The sequence below is a fragment of the Nyctereutes procyonoides genome, unplaced genomic scaffold (assembly GCF_905146905.1).
Source record: "Nyctereutes procyonoides isolate TBG_1078 unplaced genomic scaffold, NYPRO_anot_genome, whole genome shotgun sequence".
Lineage (NCBI taxonomy): Eukaryota > Metazoa > Chordata > Mammalia > Carnivora > Canidae > Nyctereutes > Nyctereutes procyonoides.
In genome coordinates, this window is record NW_026575144.1 from 6,742,246 (window position 1) to 6,763,492 (window position 21,247).

The 21,247-nt window shown below is 39.4% G+C and overlaps 1 protein-coding gene across 6 annotated transcripts in view; it reads left to right on the forward strand.

Moving 5' to 3' along the window:
* The window catches only part of ANK3 (ankyrin 3), a 326,326-nt gene that overhangs the window by 162,680 nt on the left and 142,399 nt on the right, over positions 1–21,247 (forward strand). For all 6 annotated transcript variants that reach the window (XM_055308774.1, XM_055308770.1, XM_055308772.1 and 3 more), the window contains exons 9-16: positions 2,171–2,269; positions 7,548–7,745; positions 9,542–9,640; positions 12,203–12,301; positions 14,195–14,293; positions 16,060–16,257; positions 17,787–17,885; positions 18,167–18,265. In XM_055308774.1, coding sequence (XP_055164749.1) covers positions 2,171–2,269; positions 7,548–7,745; positions 9,542–9,640; positions 12,203–12,301; positions 14,195–14,293; positions 16,060–16,257; positions 17,787–17,885; positions 18,167–18,265 — 990 coding nt within the window. The remainder of the gene's footprint in view (positions 1–2,170; positions 2,270–7,547; positions 7,746–9,541; positions 9,641–12,202; positions 12,302–14,194; positions 14,294–16,059; positions 16,258–17,786; positions 17,886–18,166; positions 18,266–21,247) is intronic.

The following is a 21,247-nucleotide window of genomic DNA, read 5'->3' on the forward strand; positions in this document are numbered from 1 at the left end:
TAAAATATATAAAGAAGTTATCTCAACACCAAAAAACAAATGATCTGGGTAAAAATGGGCAGAAGACATGAACAGACATTTCTCCAAAGACATCCAGATGGCCAACAAACACAAGAAAAGATGCTCAACATAACTCATCATCAGGGAAATGCAAATCAAAACTACAATGACATATCCCCTCATACCTGTCAAATGGCTAGAATTAAAAACACATGAAACAGCAAGTGGTGAGGATGTGGGGGGAGAGAAACCCTTGTGCACTGTTGGTGGGAGTGCAAACTGGCGCAGACACTGTGGAAGACACTATGGAGGTTCCTCAAAAAATTAAAAAATAGAATCACCATATGATCCACTCATTCCACTACTGAATATTTACCCCCAAATTATGAAAACACTAATTGGAAAAGACATATGCACCCCTATGCTTATTGTAGCATTATTTACAGTAGCCAAATTATGGAAACCGCCCAAGTGTCTATTGATAGATAAATGGATAAAGATGTGGTATAGGGGCTCCTGACTGACTCAGTTGTTTAAGTATCTGACATCTGCTTAAGTCATTATCTCAGGATCCTGGGATTGAGCCCCGCATTGGGTTCCTGTTCAGTGGGGAGTCTACTTGTCCCTCCCTTTCTACCCCTCCTTCTGCTCATGCTCTGCCTCTTTCTCAAATGAATAATAAAATATTTTTTAAAAAAGATATAGTATATATATATATATATATATATATATACAACAAAATATTATTCAGTGATAAAAAATGTCATTTGCAACAACATGGATGGATCTAGAGGGTAAAATGCTAAGTGAAATAAGTCATTAATTCCCCTGATTTTTGGAATTTAAGAAATGAAACAAAGGAACAAAAGAAAAAAGAGATAAACAAAAAGACGGACTCTGAACTACAGAGAACGAACTGATAGTTACCAGAGGGGACGTTGGCAAGGGGGCAGGGGGAAAGGGTGAAATAGATAGTGGAGATTAATAATACAATTATCAGGATGAGCACTGAATAATGCATGGAATTGTCAAATCACTATATTGTACACCTGAAACACTAAATGTTAATTATACTGTTATTTGTAAAATATAGAAAAAATTATTTTATTTTTTTTAAAGATTTTTATATATTCATGAGAGACACAGAGAGAGAGAGGCAGAGACAGAGATAGAGGGAGAAGTAGGTTCCCTAAGGGAGCCTGATGCGGGAGTCGATTCCAGAACCCCAGGATCACAAACCGAGCCAAAGGCAGACACTCAACCACTGGTGTCCCAGAAAAAAATTTTAAAACTGCATTTGACTTTTTAAAAATGGGATAATGTTGATGCTGACCCTGTATCATTCAGCAATAATTAATATTCATTAATAGATACATGAAGTACTTATGACACATACATCTCATTAAGAGAGGAACTTTTTAATAAGTTGGTACTTTTAATAATCATAAAGTTTGTAATATGTTTTCACTATTTTGACCAATTGTATCTGAATAATTATAGTAACTCTGTTTTGGAGATTTATTTTTGATGCTTTAAAGACTTATGTTCTCAGGAAATCTTTAAACTTTTTAAAATTTAACATATATTTTCATAGCAAAGAGATATGATACAGTAATTAATTAAAAATATTCAAGTATAGGTGCACCTGGGTAGCTCAGTCATTTAAGCATCTAACTCTTGGTTTCTTCTCAGGATCATGATCCCAGGGTCATGATATCTAGCCCCATGTTGGGAGTCTGCTTGAGATCCTTTACTTCCCCTTATAGGGGAAGTGAAATGGAAACAGAAATGCAAGAAGGAAAGGACCAATGTTAAGTTCCTATTACAAATTTCTATTTTAAAAGGAATTATTTTCTATTTTTTTAAATGGAAAATATCAAATTACTTACGGCATTTCAATTCCATCGGATATGGAAAGAGTAGTGAAACAATTCTATTTTTAACAGTCAGTATTCTAATATGTGGGAAACTAACCATTTATAACTACTTAAACTTACAAAAAATTTAGTTCTCTAGTTAAAAATAGGAACTTATTTTGATATATTTGACTAAGTGTTTGAAAGTCACAGGTCCACAGCCTGTTGGATGTTACACCAAATCCTGAAGAAATACACTGCATTTACAGAATTTCCCATCGGATCTAACAGAAGATGTTGTCTTTGTTCAACAGGACGGTCTAACGCCCCTGCACTGTGGAGCAAGGAGTGGCCATGAGCAGGTGGTGGAAATGCTGCTCGATCGAGCTGCCCCCATTCTTTCAAAAACCAAGGTAATTTCTTCCCAAATTTTTGGACATTATTTAGCCTTACAGCCCTTTACTGCTTATTTAACTTATTTAACTGCCTTTTGAATCCTAGAAAAATGATATCATTCCAACTTAGCAATTAAGAGTAAGCTAGTTTGATCTTTGGAGAACTTCACAATTTGTTCGGGCTTATGAAGCCTTTTGATAGAATCCACTCCACCACAAAGTCACTTTTGTATGCGTTGCTTTTGTTTTTACTTTGTTTCAGGAACACTGACTGCTTGATATCATTCTATGATATTTCCGTAGCTCAGCAATGACTGCTTGTTGGAGAAAGAAAATACCAGATCTATAGTCTCTAATGCATGGGTGCTGGCTCTCTTTCTCCATCCCCTTGGTTCTTTTCTTGAGACTTACAGATTATTAAAGAGGATATCGTTGAATGAAACATTGCAAAGATTGCATCTTGCTTGGGCCTTGGGGAAATTGACTTATGCAAAAGGAATGCATGATGATTGCCCAAAAACTAATGTTTTACAAAATGTCTTCTAGATTTTTATGGCAAAGCTTTTTTGACACTATTTAAAAAGAGAGGATATTTGTAAATAAATTTTGGTACATAAACTACCTGAATCCCTACTGCTTACATTAATCAGTGATTTTTGGAAGCTGCACTAAGCTTTATAAAAAGCCTTATTTCTAAACATCATCAAAACAACAAAAAATAATTACTCCTGTTTGCTCTCTGGTCAATGTTTCCTCAACAACCCCAGTGAAGATGGACCAGGGTGGAGGTGGTCTGAATAATCCCCTCACTTACTTGTAATGAAGGATTTATATTAGTGAGGCAGGGAGGAATCACCCACAGGGTTAAACAGCCACAAGATTTCATGGTATGTGATGACACCTTGGCCTTTTGAGTACTTCTCATCTAAGCCATTCTGTTTCTGCTTTTTTCCTTTCAAGAAGTCTTTTTTTTTTTTTTTTTCCACCTCTACTGCTTTCAAGCCACCTCACCACAGACTAAACCCTGCAATACCTGCAATAGCTTCCTACTGGTCCCCTGTGTCCCACCTTGCTCTTTTCCGGTCCCACTCCCTATGCGGTCACAGTGGCCAGATAAACTGTCAACCAACTCATGTCACCTCCTGCCTAGAAACCTTTACTCTCTTAAAAGTTAATTTTCATTTTATCAGAACAGTAAGGCATAGCTAAAAATAAAATTGCTGTCTCAGTTTTTTCTCCCTTTTGCTCATCTCTGTCTTTTCTTTCTTTCCAAGAGATTTCCTTGATGTCTTTTCTTCTGTGTTTGTAACATGCAAGAACATTTTCTTGCTCTCTGATAGTTTCTTTTCCTTAAGCATCCAGTTCTTGTGTAATGGATGCAATATAGTTTATTACCTTTCTGAGAACACTCAAGATAACTTTACTTTTTTTCTGTCTCTCTTTTGTCCCTAATTCCTCACATTTTTTGTTTTTCTCTTTGTTGGCTTTGACTCTCTCTTTATGTTGGGTGTTACCCACAAATGTCTGTACCTGACCATCAGTGTCAGACACTAGCAATTGAGTAGAAACTCTATGTGAGTGTAGGCAGGGCTCCACTCCAGTATATCAGGTGGTGGTGGCCCCCCATGTCCCTATCAGCTGCCCTGTTTTCTGGGAAGTTCAATTTTTTTGAGAGATGAATCTTCCAATCTTTTGCAGTGTACAGCTGTGTAAATACATGCAGAGTAAGAAAAAGAAGGGGCTGTCATTCTCCCGGTCCTCTGCACACTTCAATCATGATAGTGAGAATGAATATTTACATGCTATCTACTACACAGCAGGCTTTAACACTTTACATATATCAATCCATTTAATCCTCACAATGAGGTCCTAATGTTACTTTTATTCCCTTTTTATGGATGAAACAATGGAGATCCAAAGAGATAAAATGACTTTCTCAAGATATCTTATCTCATGGTAGAACAAGGATTTGAACCCAGACAGTCTAACTCTTGATGACCATACCATCCTCCCTTTTTTCTGTGAGTACCTGGTCTTAGTCCAGAGCCTCACCACTGTCCAATGCTCTGTCCAGGCTCCTGCATCCAGAATCTCTCTGCTTCAGTTTCGTCAGACACTAAACTCTTGATTTCCTGTAAGAGACATAGGGAGATCGTCTGGCTTTACTGGGTCCAAAGGACCTGGAAACCTGACAGCTCCATACACAGGTGAACCAATCCTTCTTTTGACTCTAAGCCTCATCTTTATCTTCCAAGGTGTCCTGTGTTCCTGCCTTTTGGGCATTTGAGAGACAAATCACTTGTCTTTATTTCACTAGTGGTATGTTGGAGCCAGATCATTGAGCCTATTATGTACATCTTTTTCCAATTCTATATTCAGTGACATGTTGATGGCTTGAAATCAGTCATCACAGGGTTCTTTACACCATGGAGATTGGCAAATGCTACATATCGGGGTTTTTCATTTTCAAAGAGCTGTTGTTGTTAAACGTTTACCAGTACACCACTGATGATGCCCATCCACAGACACTTAGCGCTCCGCCTTCTCTCTTCTGCTGGGTATGTTAACACTCTCAACCTTCCTTTCACATTCTAAAATTTATAGACATCACACATCTGTTTTTGTTTCCTTTCCTGTGTGATTTGGGAGTGGATGTGGGTGGGCATGCCCTTACAAAATTTATCTTTTAAATTACTTTAGAGTTTAGAAAAGGATGGGTATGCATAGGTCATACCCACCATATTTCTCCAGAAGTGTCCTCCTGCACTAATAAATCCCTTACCAGCATCTGACCACCTCTCTACCTTATCTCTTGTTCTGCTCCCTACCGTCTTCCAGCAGGCTGGCCTGCTTCTGCTTCCTGGAATACACCAGGTTTGTCCTCATCTGATTGAGTTCCTCAGCTTGGCCCAGATCTCTGCAGTCTCCACCCATTTTTCAACTCAAATGTTTTCTTCTCACAGAGGCCTTCTTGTTAGCTTATCCTCCTGTCTGCTATCTCTCTCTTTTGTAAAATGAAAGCAAGAACTTTACCTCCGTCGGTGCAGTACCCCAAGCACCTAAATTAGTGTCTGGCACATAGTAGACCTCCAAAAAACATTTCCTGAATGAACATTAAGTGAATGAATGTGTTTCTGGCTTTAAGGCCATCTGTCTAATTCCTCAAGGCTTTCATCTTTTTAAGAAAACCCACCAAGTTGGATCTATATTTTCAGCTTTATGAGGTTGCAGTATGTAATAAGATCCTTGCCCCTAGGACAGATGCTCTTTTCCTTTCTTCTCCTTCTCCAACGACCTGTAAGTTACCTACTCATATATTGTTATTTGTGTGTCATTAGAGAATTTCCTTCTTTGGTTGGCACTGCCTTCCATTGCTATTCTCCATGAAATATTTGTTCTCTGAGATGTTGTTTCTTTGTTTACTTCACTGTTGGCCCCTAAGACTGTATCAAAATATAAAGCAAAGGAATGCCTTGGCAGGAAGTAAAGGAGTGCATGAGTGCATATGCTTGTGGGTGGCAGTATCTCAAATGAGAAATGTTCCCATCCTTTGTTTCACATTAGTGTCTACTTTGATTCAAAATGTTAAAGTGGAATTTTTTAGACAGAAATATTCTGATTGACCATATATGAAGTCTTTAAATTTACATGAATATTTATTTCTCTATAAATCCAAGGCTCTCTGCCAGGCAACCTGGGGAAATTATAATCCATGAACCTCTTGCTTTCGAGGAATACAAATAGTTGAAATATATCACAGTGAGTGAATGGTACTATTAAGAGGCTAGAGGAAGGCTTGCACTGCTTCTTCCTATCTTGATCTCCCATCTTATATCATTTATAGATAAATTAGGGGAAATAACTTGACCCAGAGGATTCAGAAATACCTGTGTCATCAGTGCCTGTTTAATACATCATTATTTTCAAAGCTCACTGATAACAAGTTTTTTGGAAACTGAATTTACACTCACTTCCCACCTACCCCCAGATATGTTAGACTATATTACAGTGATTAATAGAGCCTCTCTTGATAATTGGATTCTCTAGAAATTTCCCAGGCTCCTCTACTTTGCCTCCATATTTAAAGGAAGTGTGCTTGAAAAGACTGACGTCTTAATATCTTATTTTTGCCTTCCCTGGGAACAAGTACTGGATGTTAACTGTCCCTCTAACCTGTATTTAAGGCTTCATTTGCCTTTGAGCCTATTCATTTCTTCTTGCAACTCTTTAAAGAATTTTTGACTTATTTTCCCACACATGATTAACTGTGTCCCTGGACCCAGTTGATGTAAACTGAGGCAAGCAATTAGTGACTTGCCTTTCCTCCTTATAGACACATGGGGGCACCAGATTGATGGAAGGGGGAATTTTTCATTTCTACATAGGTATGAAATGAAATGTGTTGTTTCAGTCGGATCTTTATTAAGCAAATTAATATAGTATCTGTATTAAGTGTTAGTAACTTATAAAGACAAAATAAAAACTAGTGCAATGAATACCAAACTACCTCTGCTTTTTTTTTTTTAATCCTTTTCACTCTTTAATATGAAGAATTCTGGGGGTACCCAGCTTGCTCAGTCGATGGAGCTTGCACTCTTGACCTTGTGGTTGTAGGTTCAAGCCCCACACTGGGTATGGAGATTGCTTAAAAATCTTTAATTAAAAACAAGCAAACAAACAAACAAAAAAAGGAATTCCAGTTCACTGGGAATATGGTAAATAATGGACACTATTTGCAATTTATACTTCTTTTTTTAAAGTAGATTCCATGTCCAGTGTGGAGCCCAATGTGGGGCTTGAACTCACAACCCCAAGATCAAGACCTGAACTGAGATCAAGAGTCGAATGCTCAACTGACTGAGCCACCCAGGTGCCTCAGTTCACACTAATTTTAAATCAGAAAAGAAATCAGTTTATCAGTTTATCAGAAACTGATAAAAGAAGTGAGAGGACTGGTTTTAAAAGTTGCTGCAGTTCAAAACAATCATGAAAACCATTTAAAAAGAGGATGCCTGGCTGGTTCAGTAGGGAGCATGTGACTTTGATCTTGAGACTGTGAATTCAAGCCCCATGTATAGTATGGAGTTTGCTTAAAATTAAAAGTAGTATTACACTGTAGGTTAACTCATTGGAATTTAAGTAATAAAACTTTAAAAAAAGAACCTTTTGAAAAGAGAAGGCATTTTTGTGTGAAACACTAGGTTTTCATCTTTTCATATTTGTATTATATTTTGTATTTGGCACATTTGCATTTAAAAAGTAAAAGAATGAATTCTGAGTTTCTTATGTGTTACAGAATGGATTATCTCCACTGCACATGGCCACACAAGGGGATCATTTAAACTGCGTCCAGCTTCTCCTCCAGCATAACGTGCCCGTGGATGACGTCACCAATGACTACCTGACCGCCCTGCACGTGGCTGCCCACTGTGGCCATTACAAAGTCGCCAAGGTTCTCCTGGACAAGAAAGCTAACCCCAATGCCAAAGCCCTGGTGAGTGGCTCAGCCAACAGGTCCAGCCCATGTTGTCTTGCTGACAACATGCTGCCTCCACATGTGAAGGGATTACTTTGAGGAGATAAAAATAAAAGGTCTAATTAAGTAGAATATACTTCTTATCAAATTTGTCAAATATCCTTTGAAGAAACAACCTATTTCTGACATGAACAAGACTGATGTGGCTAATTAGTTAATCTCTTTATGGTCACACTGGTGAATCTCTTACAGAAATAAGACCCAAAGACTGTGTAAGTATAAAAAAGACTCAGGTGGTCCCACTTATATTACTGAGGGTAAAGTTATAATTATGTGACTTAAAATTTTCTTCTAAACTCTAAAAACATGAGGCAAAATAGTTAAAAAAAAACATTCTCTTAAACATCAACAGTCTAGGAAATTGTGAGCTGAAATTTTGTATAATGTGTACCATGTAAGTTAATATATGGCCTTTCAACTCTTTTTCCTTCTGATAAAAATGAAAATTTGGGTCTGATTTTTGTCTTCACTCCTAAAATGATGTTATTTTAACCCTTGTGCTGTGCTATAACTTGATTTTCTTAGCAAGATGGTGTTTTTGTCTTTGGAAAAATAAATTACCCCAATTTGGTAAGCTGTTTAAATTTAGTTCAGAATAGGTACTCATGTTTTGGAAAAAATCAGTCACTGAATGTTAGGGAAAACTTGTGAGTTTACTAGGAATTTTGAGGTAAAGGCTGTCATCTGACCAACGATTTAGGAAGGGTCACTGTTCCTTTCCAACTGGTGCTGTCTCCCTGTCTAAATGGATCCCCAGCTTCTCTGCAGCTCTGTGGGCAGGAGACATGAGGACTGAGGAGCACTCTGACCCCAGCCTGTCATTGTCACTCTAAAAGCTTTTACCACAGCAGCATTTCAAGAGCTGTTGACCTGCCCAGTGTATCAGACATATCTTTGAATTCTGAGAAGGGAGGAAAAGAAATTAGCCATCATGACTCATTTTTCCATGCAAGAAAAAAAAAAAAAGCCTTAAGACAGGGTGTGGACATTCACTCTCATTTTCCTCTGCCTCTAAAGATTTCACAACATGTGAAGGTTATAGCCAGTCATCCTGAGATGGACTATAGCCAGGTGAATGGTCTTAGGATGGCTATGGAAGCACCTGTAGTGACACTGATGTGAGCTTTTATACTCTAGAGTCCTTTGTGGCAACTGAAAAATGCTCCGTGGTCTCAATTACAGGCAGTACCATTGGGAGGTCATTTGTTAAAAAGCAGATTTCTTTATTAAATTAAATACTAAAGCAAATGATCCAGATAACCTTGGGTTGTTTCCTGCTTCCTTGGAGTTAGCAGTTATTTGAAACTTAAAACTGTAAAGGATGAAAACATTCTAGAAACTGGTCTCGTAGGTGCCCTAAAATGCAGCGGAGAATACTGAATGGCATTGGCAAAGTTTTGGCTTGAGGACAAATGTTTGGGCCCAGTTGTTTTTAGTTTGTATTTGAAATGAGATTGGAGGAGGGAGGGACAGATTATTTGGAAGAGTGAATTCCAAAATAAAATAATCTAAAAAAAAAAATGCTAGCAGGAGGCTGTGACAAAAATTCACTTCCTGTTCATAATCACCAGAGTACTGTGCATTTCTAGGAGCAGTGAGACTACCTACGCTTCCAGAAAACAATTTGCATTCTGTTTAACCCCTCATTGTCCAAATCCTTAAAGAACACCATGTTGCAAAGACTTTGCTTCACTCAGAGGAATTGGATTTCAGTGGCATGCAGTCACGTACTTCTGTGTATTTGTCCTCTCCAGAATGGCTTTACCCCTCTTCATATTGCCTGCAAGAAGAACCGAATTAAAGTAATGGAACTCCTTCTGAAACACGGTGCATCCATCCAAGCCGTAACCGAGGTGAGGGGAGTAGGAGTTTAAGGGTTCCTAAGGCCATATGAGGGTACAGTTCCAGAGCCATCCTTAATGAGCAGCTAGTTTTGCCATGTGTGTGGGTGCCACTGAACCCTCACCCAATGGGCTGCAAGTCCAGAGAACAGACAGGTGGTACAGGGGGATGAGTGCAAACACATCATCCAAAACACCCGCTCCATATGCAGGGGCAAGTGGTGCCATAGCTGAAAGTGTCATTTACATGAAATCCTATAATGCAGTGCTTCTCAAGTGGGGGCAATTTTGCCCCCCAGGGGACATCTGACAATGTCTGGAGGTATTTTTAGTTGTGACAACTGGACAGTACTACTGGTGCCTAGTGGCTAGAGGTCAGCTGCTACTGAATATTTTACAGCATATAGGCCAGCCCTCTACAACAAAGAATTATTTGGCTCAAAATGTCAGATGTGCCAAGGTTGAGAAACTCTGTATAACACCACCTCCTGGGCGTTTGTAAACTGAACATTTCTCGTTCTAAAAATTCAGAATTAATGAAACACAGAGTTGCTAAAGTTGAAAAAGGAGTAGCTCTAGGTTTCTTTTGTACAAACTGGCATGGAACTCAGAGAAATGTTCCTCCAGGATCAGTGCTGGGCCTGCAACACAGCAAACCAAGCTTGACATCAGCCACTCCAGACTCTCTAACTCTACCCCACCCCAGCACTCTGTTCTCCATAAATTCCAGGCACAGCACTTCCCTAGACTGGACATCCTTTCATTCACCTCCCAATCTCTGTACTGTCCATACGTCACCCCCTTTTGGCTCAGCTAATCCTACACATCCTTCAGGATGGGATATGGGGCTATCTTCTCCCAGAAATCCTTTACCACCTGGCCTGGTCTAGGAGCTCCTCCTCAGAGTACCTTCTTTCTGTGCCAATTTCCATCAAACCACTTATCCAGCCGGTTTACTTATGACCGAGAGTCATAAGGCCTCACCTGCCCCCAGAAAGGACAGGCCCTGTTACGGCAGGCCTGAGTCTTACTGGTCTGTAGATGCCAGCAACACAGTGTAGGCCATTCAGTAAAGGCTTGTTGAATGCATCAATAAAGCATTTGAAGTAAATATAAAATGTGAGATCTAGCCCAGTGACTATTGTTGTGCCCCAGTTTCTTATCTGCAAATGAAATATTTGCCTTGATTTGTAATGCGGTTTTAAAAGTATTAAATGGTTGAAAATATTCATACTGATTTGCTCTTTAGTCACTCTTACGGCTTTATTATGGCACCTATTATTTTAAAACCTTATTCTCGGTGCATGGCAACCGTTTTTAAAGGTCAGAATGGGCTCTGAAATAAATTTTTTTTGACTGACGTTTGACTAAATATCCCAAGATGTCAGCCACTGAGAAGAGGCCACTGCCAGCCCTGTGCTCCCTCAGAGCTTTCAGAGGCCGGTGGATCAAGACGAGGACTTGGCCCTGCACACGTTCTAATGACTCCCCCTGCTGATGGAAAAAAAAGTGCCAAATTACAATACAGTTCTTTTCCCCAATTTTCCTCAATTCCCACTATTTGAAAACGGGTCAACAAGAATTCTTTCTTTTCTGCCTTTTACCTCACTTTTATTTGGCCGAACTCCTTTCACGTATTTTTTTTTTTTTTTGGACATTTCTCAAATTTCTGTTGAGATTAGTATCTCCTTCTCACTCTCTTAAACACACACACACACACACACCCATATTAGCTTTTTCTAGCCATATTAAGTATTTTTACCAAATTATGATGTTCATGCTGCAAGTGGAATGAAATTCTAAAAAATTATAAATGGCATCATTTCACATAAAAATCACAAGTATATGGGTGTGTGTGTGTGTAGGATTTGAGACAAACAGAACATTTAAAATCTAGTCTAGCAACCATTGTATTATTTGCCATAATCATGTCACTTTAATTTATAATATTCATCAAGTTAAAAATTAAATGATTAAAGCTATTAATGCTGATTTGCTCATTTATTAGAAGGTTGGCCTTGTGTTAAGTACCATGCTCTTTCATGTATAATGTAATCAGTTGATTCTTAGTGCATGTGAATCATCTTTAAAGACCAAATTAGGATCTGAAATAAAGTCAACTTTTGTGCACGTGTATGTAATCACATGCATATTCCCCCCCCCCGCCCCCCCCGCCAAACACACACACACACACATAGTTATATGGATAAAGAAGCTTTGGTAGCAAAGGGGAAGAAAGCTTCAAGTCATTTTTTCTCTAATTTTTCTCATTGATCTTTATAAAATATATGAAATCTTTCTTCCTTAGTGGATATGACATAATCACTGAACCTGCTTTAAGGAAATGATGATTATGTACTGATACATTTATCTTATAGAATCTGTGGCCATAGTAGGCAATGGCCTGATAGCTTCTGATCTGATTACTCCATTGGTTATGTTATTAAGGTGTGTGGGTGGGTAGATAAATGGATGGATGGGTGGGTGGATGGGTGGAACACAGGCAGGGAGGCTGGTGGACAAAACCTTTTTATGATAAGATCACAATCTAACACGTTGCTCTTTTCTTCCTAGTCGGGCCTTACCCCAATCCATGTTGCTGCCTTCATGGGGCATGTAAATATCGTATCACAATTAATGCATCATGGAGCCTCACCAAACACCACCAATGTGGTAAGTACCCTTTTAAGAAAGAAGGTCCAATTATGAGTAAGACATAATTTAAGACACTGATGAAGATTACTCTTATTTACTTATTTTTTATTATAATTAAATTAATTACTATTTACTGTGACTGCTTAAAAGGATAAAATTTTAGAATAACAGTGGTTTCCTTTACTTCAAAGGCAAGATCCATTTAATCACTAGCTGGTCACAAATTGTTAGGACTTAGGGTTGTGTGCATTGACCTCACAGATATGTTACTTTGGGGTATTATACTCTTAAAAAATCACCTTTGTGGAGGGGAAGTTTTCTTTTTTTTTCTTTTTTTTCTTTTCTTTTCTTTTTTTTTTTTTTTTTTTACAATAGAAGCATTTAAGAAATATTTCACATTGAGGCTCAAAATTATCATTACTGTAATTTCAAGTAAATTCAAAGTAATTTTTCTCTTTACTATGCTTAACCATGTTCATAGCAAATCCCTATTCATAGATTATTGGATGGTATTATTTTCCCACTCTAATCATTGCTCTACAGAACCATGAGACTCTTATCAGAGTAAGTATTGAAGAAGCGACTTATCACCCTAGATCTACACATGGCATTTGACATTATTTTATAGGACTTTAAGTTTGACATCATAGTAATATTAGTATAACAGATCACAAGCAGAAGAACAAGCAGGTAGGCCTGGGACTCAGGACCACCAAAGCAGTAAAAGTCAAATGAACCATATCCTGGCACAGAAAGAGCAAGCCATAAGGTCCTGCACATTCACCCTGTGAGTGGGCCTCAGTAAGGCTCTCTTCTGGGATCCCCAATCAACACAACCACAAGAGAGGAACAGGCCAGCTTCTCAACTGACACATAACCTTTTCTGTTACTAATGCCAGAGAGAGAATATCTCCCTTCATAAAGAGAACCCTGGATAATATGGTAAACTATACCCCAATGCCTTTCCAGTAAACATAGTTAACAAGTTACATGTGAAATGTGTCTTTGTATATCCTTCCATGGAGGCAGATATCCTGTAAAGCAAGGTTTTATTCATTAAAGGAATTTTTAGGTGGGTATCACTTGTGTGAGAGAATATATTTTATTTCTATGACTTTTTGTTTCCATCTCCCCATGTTTTCTGTTGTTTCCATTTTTTATTAAATCAATGAATGGAAATCTGAATTAAATTCTCTGGTGAAAATGAAGGCATGGTCAGGGTGGAGGAGTCCAGTGACAAAGGAAATGGCTCCATGGGAGACTGTCCAAAGACCGGGATACTAGTCTGCTGAAGTAAAGCAGAGAGTGCAAACCAGCATCCACCAGCCAACTCTGGACCTCAGGGGTATCTACGTTGCCCTTGCAGATTTGGGTTTTTATATTTTGTTCTCGTTGCAATTTGGATTGTGTGGTCCAGGTATAAGAAGTATACACAAATATCCAAACTGCCACTGCTTTTGAAAACTACAAAGGTGTGCCAAGACATGGCTGGCATCCTGCCCAGCTACCGAAGCAGTCTTCAGTATCAGGTGGCTGTGGCCTCCCTTGAGCAAGGTGTGGGGCTCTCTCGTGGAGCACTCCCCAGCTGCCCTCCTCCGCTCATTTCCTCTCCTGCTTGGCTCTCAGGGGATTCACCTTTCAAGCCCTGGGAACCCTGCCACATGGAGCAACACTTCTGATGTTGCCAGAGACTGGACTCCCCAGTGTTAAACCAGTTCTTCCATCATGAATCTGGTGGATGTGAGCTTCTTGTGTTTTGAATTTCCTATCTTTCCTCGTTTTCAACAAGGAAATGCTTAGGACTATTTTTTACTTAAAAAAAAAAAGCCCTCCATCACAAGCTTTATGCAAATAAAACATGCCACCCTTCTTTAGAGCTGCCGTTAATTACCTTTGGCTCCTGTTCCCCAGAGAGGAGAAACAGCACTGCACATGGCAGCTCGATCTGGCCAAGCCGAAGTCGTGAGGTACCTGGTACAAGACGGAGCTCAGGTAGAAGCGAAAGCCAAGGTATGTGCAACACATGAAAGCATGTGCTATTGAGGAAAAAACCCTTGGTTTTATTAGAACTTTTAAACACATGCATGTTCTCTTGCAGGGATACTTTTATAAAGTAATGACAAAAATCTCTATCCATGTGATATTGTAAAAAAAAAAAAAATCCCTACACATTTGTCCATTCAATTATTTTACAAAATTAAATGGAACAAGAACTTAGTTCCAGAAAGAACTCTGTGTACTTGGCATATTGCTAGCCCCCTAACAGAATTGGAGCCAAACCTAGCCTTGGTCCAGAGTTCTTCACACTCCATAGAGAAGGTCTTAGACACAAAGCTTCTAGAAGTAGCGTAATTCAGATGTATGATTCAACTCTTTTGGTTGACTTACGTGTCATTTGTCACAGCCATAAAAGGTAAAAGGAACTCTACTTTTTCTTCACAAGTTGTGAAGCCCTGAGAGTTGAACTGGAATGGTTTCAGGGATTTACCTTCACTTAGAGTTGGAGTGCTCCATCCTCTGCCTGGTATTTAGCTTCTGGAAGAAACCCACTTATCTGTCACTATTGAGATGGGTAGTTGGTGGTCTAGTTATCAAAATGGCAATTCAGGTCAGGAATCGTAAATAGATATGTAAATGCCTTAACCATGTAATCTAACCTTCATATATAAATATACATTTACTTGCCATCTATTTACATGGACTGCAATTTCTAGCTTCAGGTAGAGAGAAAGCAAGACATGTAAGAAGCAGTTTGCATGCAAATCATTTCTGGACTTTTATAATATTCCCCCAACATATTTAGCTGTCTCACCCAGATCTAATTTGACCACAATTGTTTTATTTTTTTATCAACTTTTATCAAAGCTCTCCAAAGCTTTCAACTTAGTATTCTTAGGGAAAAATTAAGCCTTCCCTTTAATACTCATATTTTACCTGCTAACATATTGTGTGATTGTACAATTAAAGTAATGAGTGTGAATATAGCACAAAGTAGTAATGTAACTAGTACAAACATACTAATGTGGAAACAAACACAACTAGATCATAGTGAGCATAAAATCTGCAGATGAGCACAAAGGTTGTACCATTCTGAGCAGCAGACACACACTTGGAGTGTCCACTGTACTGTGGGGCCAGTTGGTGCATTTTACAGAGAATTTTGGAGACTGAGGTCAGCAAACTTTCCCTGAATAGAGCCTGAGAGTAAATATTTTAAGGCTTTGCCAGACACACCATCTCTGTCACAGCTGCTCAGCTCTGATGTTCTGGAGCAAAAGCAGCCATAGACAATACTACATAAGCAAGTGGGCACGTCTGTGTTCCAATAAATCTTTATTTACAAACTCCAGCAGCAACAGGATTTGACCCCTGGATTGCACCTTTCTCATTTCTGATCTAAAGATCTTGGTTCAATCTGCTTAATCAGTAGAGTAGAATGGATTAGAAAGGCTGTACCCAACCATGGATTACAGGAAACCTCACATTTTCTGAGTGTTGTTAGTTACACATCAAGCCTTGTATCAAAGGAATGGTTTCACCCATAAGCTGAAATGGAGAGCTGCCTTTCATACTTTTCATACTAATAGGTAACTCAAAGGTGTTTACAGTGCTCTGATCCACCATCTCCATCTTTCTGAACATTAAAGATAAATGAGATGGCTTGACTCCAAGAGTTGAATGTAGCCTCTGATACCAAGCCAATTTTGCTGAATATCTCACACTGTCACCATTATTTTCTCAGCTAGTCAGCCTTGTATTTCTACCTTGCCATTTAGGATGACCAAACCCCACTCCACATTTCTGCCCGACTGGGGAAGGCAGATATAGTACAACAGCTGTTGCAGCAAGGAGCATCTCCAAATGCAGCCACGACTTCTGGGTACACCCCACTCCACCTTTCGGCCCGAGAGGGACATGAGGATGTAGCTGCATTCCTTTTGGATCATGGCGCATCTCTATCTATAACAACAAAGGTATGGAAGTGATTCTTGGAATTCTTCTGTGTTTCCCTAAATTCCATCCTCCTTATAACTCCCAGCATGGCAATAGGTACAAAGCTATATAACAACATCGATACTTGAGATCCCAGGGTAGTCATGAACATGGTCAACAAAGTCTTGGTGGTGGTGGGGAACAGTGTAACTCTGGGTATGTGTGTTTGTCTTGAGTTTCTCAGTCCATTATCTTCTAATGAAGCATAATTGACATCTAGAGTCAGATGTTTCTTGCACATTATATGATAGATTTAAATGGTGGTTTAAAAACATAGCCATAGATCTCTCTTGCTGAGTCCAAGTATAAAAATTACTTTCAAATCAGGAGGTGAATTTTTCTTGGGTTATTTTTGTTTGTTGTTATTCCTATGTTTCTGTTGTCTTGTATAATTTTTAAAATCTCAACTCTGATGCCTTAGAGCCATTACCAACCACTCAGTTGCTCTGTAGGTGCAGATTGCAAAATTTAGAGCTCACCTTTTGGTGTTACTATGTACACCTAGCAAATGTGATAGAAAGGTGAATTGGCCTATGACATGTCTTAGAAAGTAGAAATGGGTGTTTCACTCTCTTATTTGGGTGTAGAGAAGTGTGATCAATGCACAAGGCAATTACAATAGTTGGAAATACTTGGGAAACTATCTGAATAAATGATCATGACTGCCTCAACTCCCACCCACTGCCCTGAGATTCTTTAGGCTCTTCAGCAGAGTTAAGATGCACAGTCTCTCATTTAATATGTGAAACAGAGTAATAGCTGATGAGGTTTTGAGTGTCCTAGCCCTTCCACCATACCAGCTGCCCATTAACTCTAATTGGCTTTAGTCTCATGAGGCCAAATGTACTGATGACCCTTCCACTGCTGACTCATGCTTAGGACCCTCCATAATAGTATATAGTGCATGCCTGGACCCTTGTGGGAGTAGGTAGCAAGCGAGAGCAGCTACTCAACTCTGAATGCCCAACTCTTGCATATTCATTGGGCTAGGATCATGTTTATTCAGTTCACCTGTGGTAGCTAAGATGAGAGACTCTTTGACTCCCACCCCTGAGGATGGGAACATGCATAAAGATATGTATATACACACAAAAATTGGAGAAGAGGGTGAGAAAGGCTCCAGTCTGGTGATACAAGATTATGGAGGGTCCAGACTTTTCTGGATTTTCCCAAGTTCTCCAAATCCAAATTGGGCCTGAGACCTAGTAGGCTATTCTTCCTAAAATGTGAAATCCCAAGATAGCTCTAGGATAAACCCCAGATTCAGCTCTCCACCTTCATCCTGGCCTGAGTAGCCCCAGAATTTGTGGCATGTTGTGGCTCAGTCAACAGAGAGAGAGTAAATATTCTGCTCCTCCTTATTGATAAGGAGACTCGAGCTGGTCTCTTCCAGTGTTTGTCCTTAAATGCAGGCTTAACTGTTCCTCATCATTAGAATAAGTCATCAGTTTCAGGAAAGTGATGCCTTTGTATCATTTGTTGTTCATTATTTTTATGTTTCTTTATTCAGAAAGGATTTACTCCCCTTCACGTGGCAGCAAAATACGGGAAGCTAGAAGTAGCTAATCTCCTGCTACAGAAAAGTGCCTCTCCAGATGCTGCTGGGAAGGTATGGAGCTGACCACCCTATAGCAGGCCACTTCCACGGTAACAAAACAAGCACTTGATACTTCACCAGCAGCCATCTAAATTATCACTAGTCCAGAATTAAGTCTCATAGGATGAAGATCACTTGGGAGATAGGAGGTGAATGCTGGGGTCCAAGCATTGTGGAAACTGGAATATAGATTATACTCTGTGTTGAACCCAAACTAATCCCATCTCCTAAATCTAGGCCTCTGGTGTTAAGACACTTTTGACTCTGGTTGTTGTTTCTGCACGTGTTTTCAGAGCGGGCTAACTCCACTGCATGTAGCTGCACATTACGATAATCAGAAAGTGGCCCTCCTGCTTTTGGACCAAGGAGCCTCACCTCACGCGGCCGCAAAGGTACCTGGGATTGGCCAGCCTGGGGAGGCTGACGGGCAGTGTCCACCGATCTCTGTGTGCACTCACTTGGCTGCTCACGTTGCACCTCAGACACCACCAGTCACGGAAATCCAAGCTCCTCGGGAAATCTGTGCCCTCGGCTATTCGGTCAAGTGGTGTAGTAGATGCTCAATAAATCCTCACTTGCCAGTTGATTCTCCTTAAAAATCCAGGACTTCCTGGGGCCCATGGAGGAAAAGAAGTTGATGTCCTATTCAGCCCGATTTAAAACATAAGCACAGCCTGAGGTAGTAAGGAAGTCAGATTTGTCACAGTTATAAAACATGTGTTATATTTTCCTGGCCATAAAACATTGCCTTCAAGTCGTTTATTTCTGCTCAATAAAGTAGGTTGGGAGGTTTTATTTATATGATTTTATTATTCCTAAGAGGAATCTTTATTCCTCTTGTTGGGGCATTTTTGAACAGTAGACAACCCACATTTATTTCTGAGAAAAGAGATACGTAGAGTATACAGCTTCCTAATTATCCTGGTGTTCTGATTTGTGAGGCACTCCATAAAGACGAGCTTACTTTTAGGACACTTGCTGTTGTTGAGCAGGTGGCTATGATCTAAGAAAACTGGAATGATACAAACTACAACTGAATGCTGTCCAGTGCTTTTACTGAATACTGTTGTTGAAGGAACTTTTAGCACTTTTGAGCTTTCTACATCTTTGTGGTTTTCTTACTCTCCCATTTGGAAGCAGCTATAGCACTTAACATTAGTGTTTACATTAAATCTGTTGTAATCAAATCTGAGCAGGCTGTTCTAGATTATTTGGAGACCTTAAGAGAAAAAGTTTTTAGGAATCTTCTTTTAGAGAGTAGGTTATCTTTGACAAGTATTTCTCCTCAGAGCCTCTTTTCCTATATGTCTTAATTATCTCCTGCCTCATCCTCTCCAGAATTATACCAGTGAAATCTGTAATTCAGAATCATACCCCTAAATTTGCTTTTCATTTAAATGTGGCTCTCTCCTCATAGTTTCTGGTCCTGGTGAACATTTTTTTTCTATTATAAAGCCATACCTGACTTTTGGTAAAGCTTTATATTTAAACAACAACAACACAAAAATTTGAATAGCAGCATTATTCCCAAGAGCCAAAAGGTGGAAGCAACCCAAGTGTCCTCTGAAGAATGAATGGATAAATAAAATGTGGTGTATACATACAACGGCGTATTATTCAGCCTGCAGAAGGAAGGAAATTCTGGCACATGCTATCACATGAATGAGCATTGAAGACACCATGCCGAGTAACTAAACCAATTACACAAAAGAACAAATATTGTATTTCAGTCATATAAAGACAGAAAGTAGAATGCTGGTTGCCAGGGGCCCAAGGGTAGGAGGATTGGGATTTCATGTTTAATGGATAGGGTTTCACTTTTAGGCTGGTTGGTGGTAAGGCTGGAGAACAATGTGAAATATACTTAATGCTTGCCATTGACCATGCACTTAAAAATGGTGACAGTGGTAAGTTTTATCTAATGTATATTTTACCACAATTTAAAAAATGGAAAAAAATTACAATGAAATTTAATGATTGTCTATTTCATTTCAGTGTATTTTAATATCCTTCTGAGCCTGGGCCACTTACAGTAAACCCAGGTTCTTGGTAGGCAACCAGTAAATAACAAGCAAACTCTTCATTCCTTACATGAGAGTAATAACTTTGAGACAACTAGTGCCAAGCAGTTTAGGATTGAAAGAGTCATAAAGTAGTAAGTGAAGCAAAATGAGTGCAGTCCACCCTTCCATCCATCCATTCTGTCTTTCAGTCCACGAATAACTGAAATAGGCCAGTAGTTGATGTATTCCTGCTTTATATTTGTCAAACAAGACCTCATGTTTCCATGTCTGCAAGACATCTTTAACAAAGAGTAGAGAAGCAGCCCTTTAGTCTCAGGCGTAGCTTTTACAGCCAATCAGACACAGGCTTTTCTAACGAAATGTTAATTCTTGCTGCCACAGCATCCTTGCTTAGTAGGAGCCTCAGTCATGCCATCTGTGCCACATGTCCAATCATCCCCACTTTCTGGGGCAGTGAACCACATCAGGAGCTTCTTCTAGACTTTGATCCTAAGCAAAGCCATTTCATCAATTAGAGATTGGCTTCATCTACTAGAAAACACCTAGCTACAGTTTAAGCTGATGAGGCTCCATTTTTCTCATGTTATAAACAATCTGGAGGTGGGCAGTTGCTGGTGTTGGGTCAGTGTTTCCAGAGTGTTAAGGGAAGATCTATGTGTATTTTTTTTAACCTTCCTTTGAGAGATTGCTGTTGCTCAGACTGCCAGGCCCTCTTTTTAAGCAACCAGCAGGAAAGAAAGTCAGACAATAGGGCATTTCCAGAAGCTCCACCTACCCATTTCTCCTTACATCTCAACGGCCACTCCTTCCTGCAAAGGAAGCTAGGAAGTGTAGTTTTCAGTGGGGCCCAATGCCAAGGCTCTTTTATTAAGGAAGGAGGGAGAATGGATATAGCATAGGCAAATAGCCTCCTGGGTCCCAGGGAAGCTTTGGCATTTCTGAAAAATGAGTGACAGAGCCTCAGTAAGGCACGATTTGAGCATGTGGCTATGACGTCAGTGGCTTCAGTGAACTCTTCCTCTATTCTTGTGCTCCGTTCTTAGGGTATGTGATGCTTTCTTGCCTTTTCTTCTTTTTTGTAGAATTGTGAACATATCTTCTTACTCATACATGTCTTAGAAACACGGTGTGACTTTGTAATGGGGGAGGAGGAGGGAAGGTGCTGAAAAAGTAGATGGGCTTCTGTAATCCATTTTAGCCAGATCTATTTCCTGAGGCAGGGCCCAGCACTGAAAGGAGGATTGGCGTGAATTCAGGCATAACCTGGGCACTCATAGAAGGGATAATGAGCCTTAACTTGTTACTTATCAGATATCTCTTCCACAAAATATGCAATGTATCTATTGATAC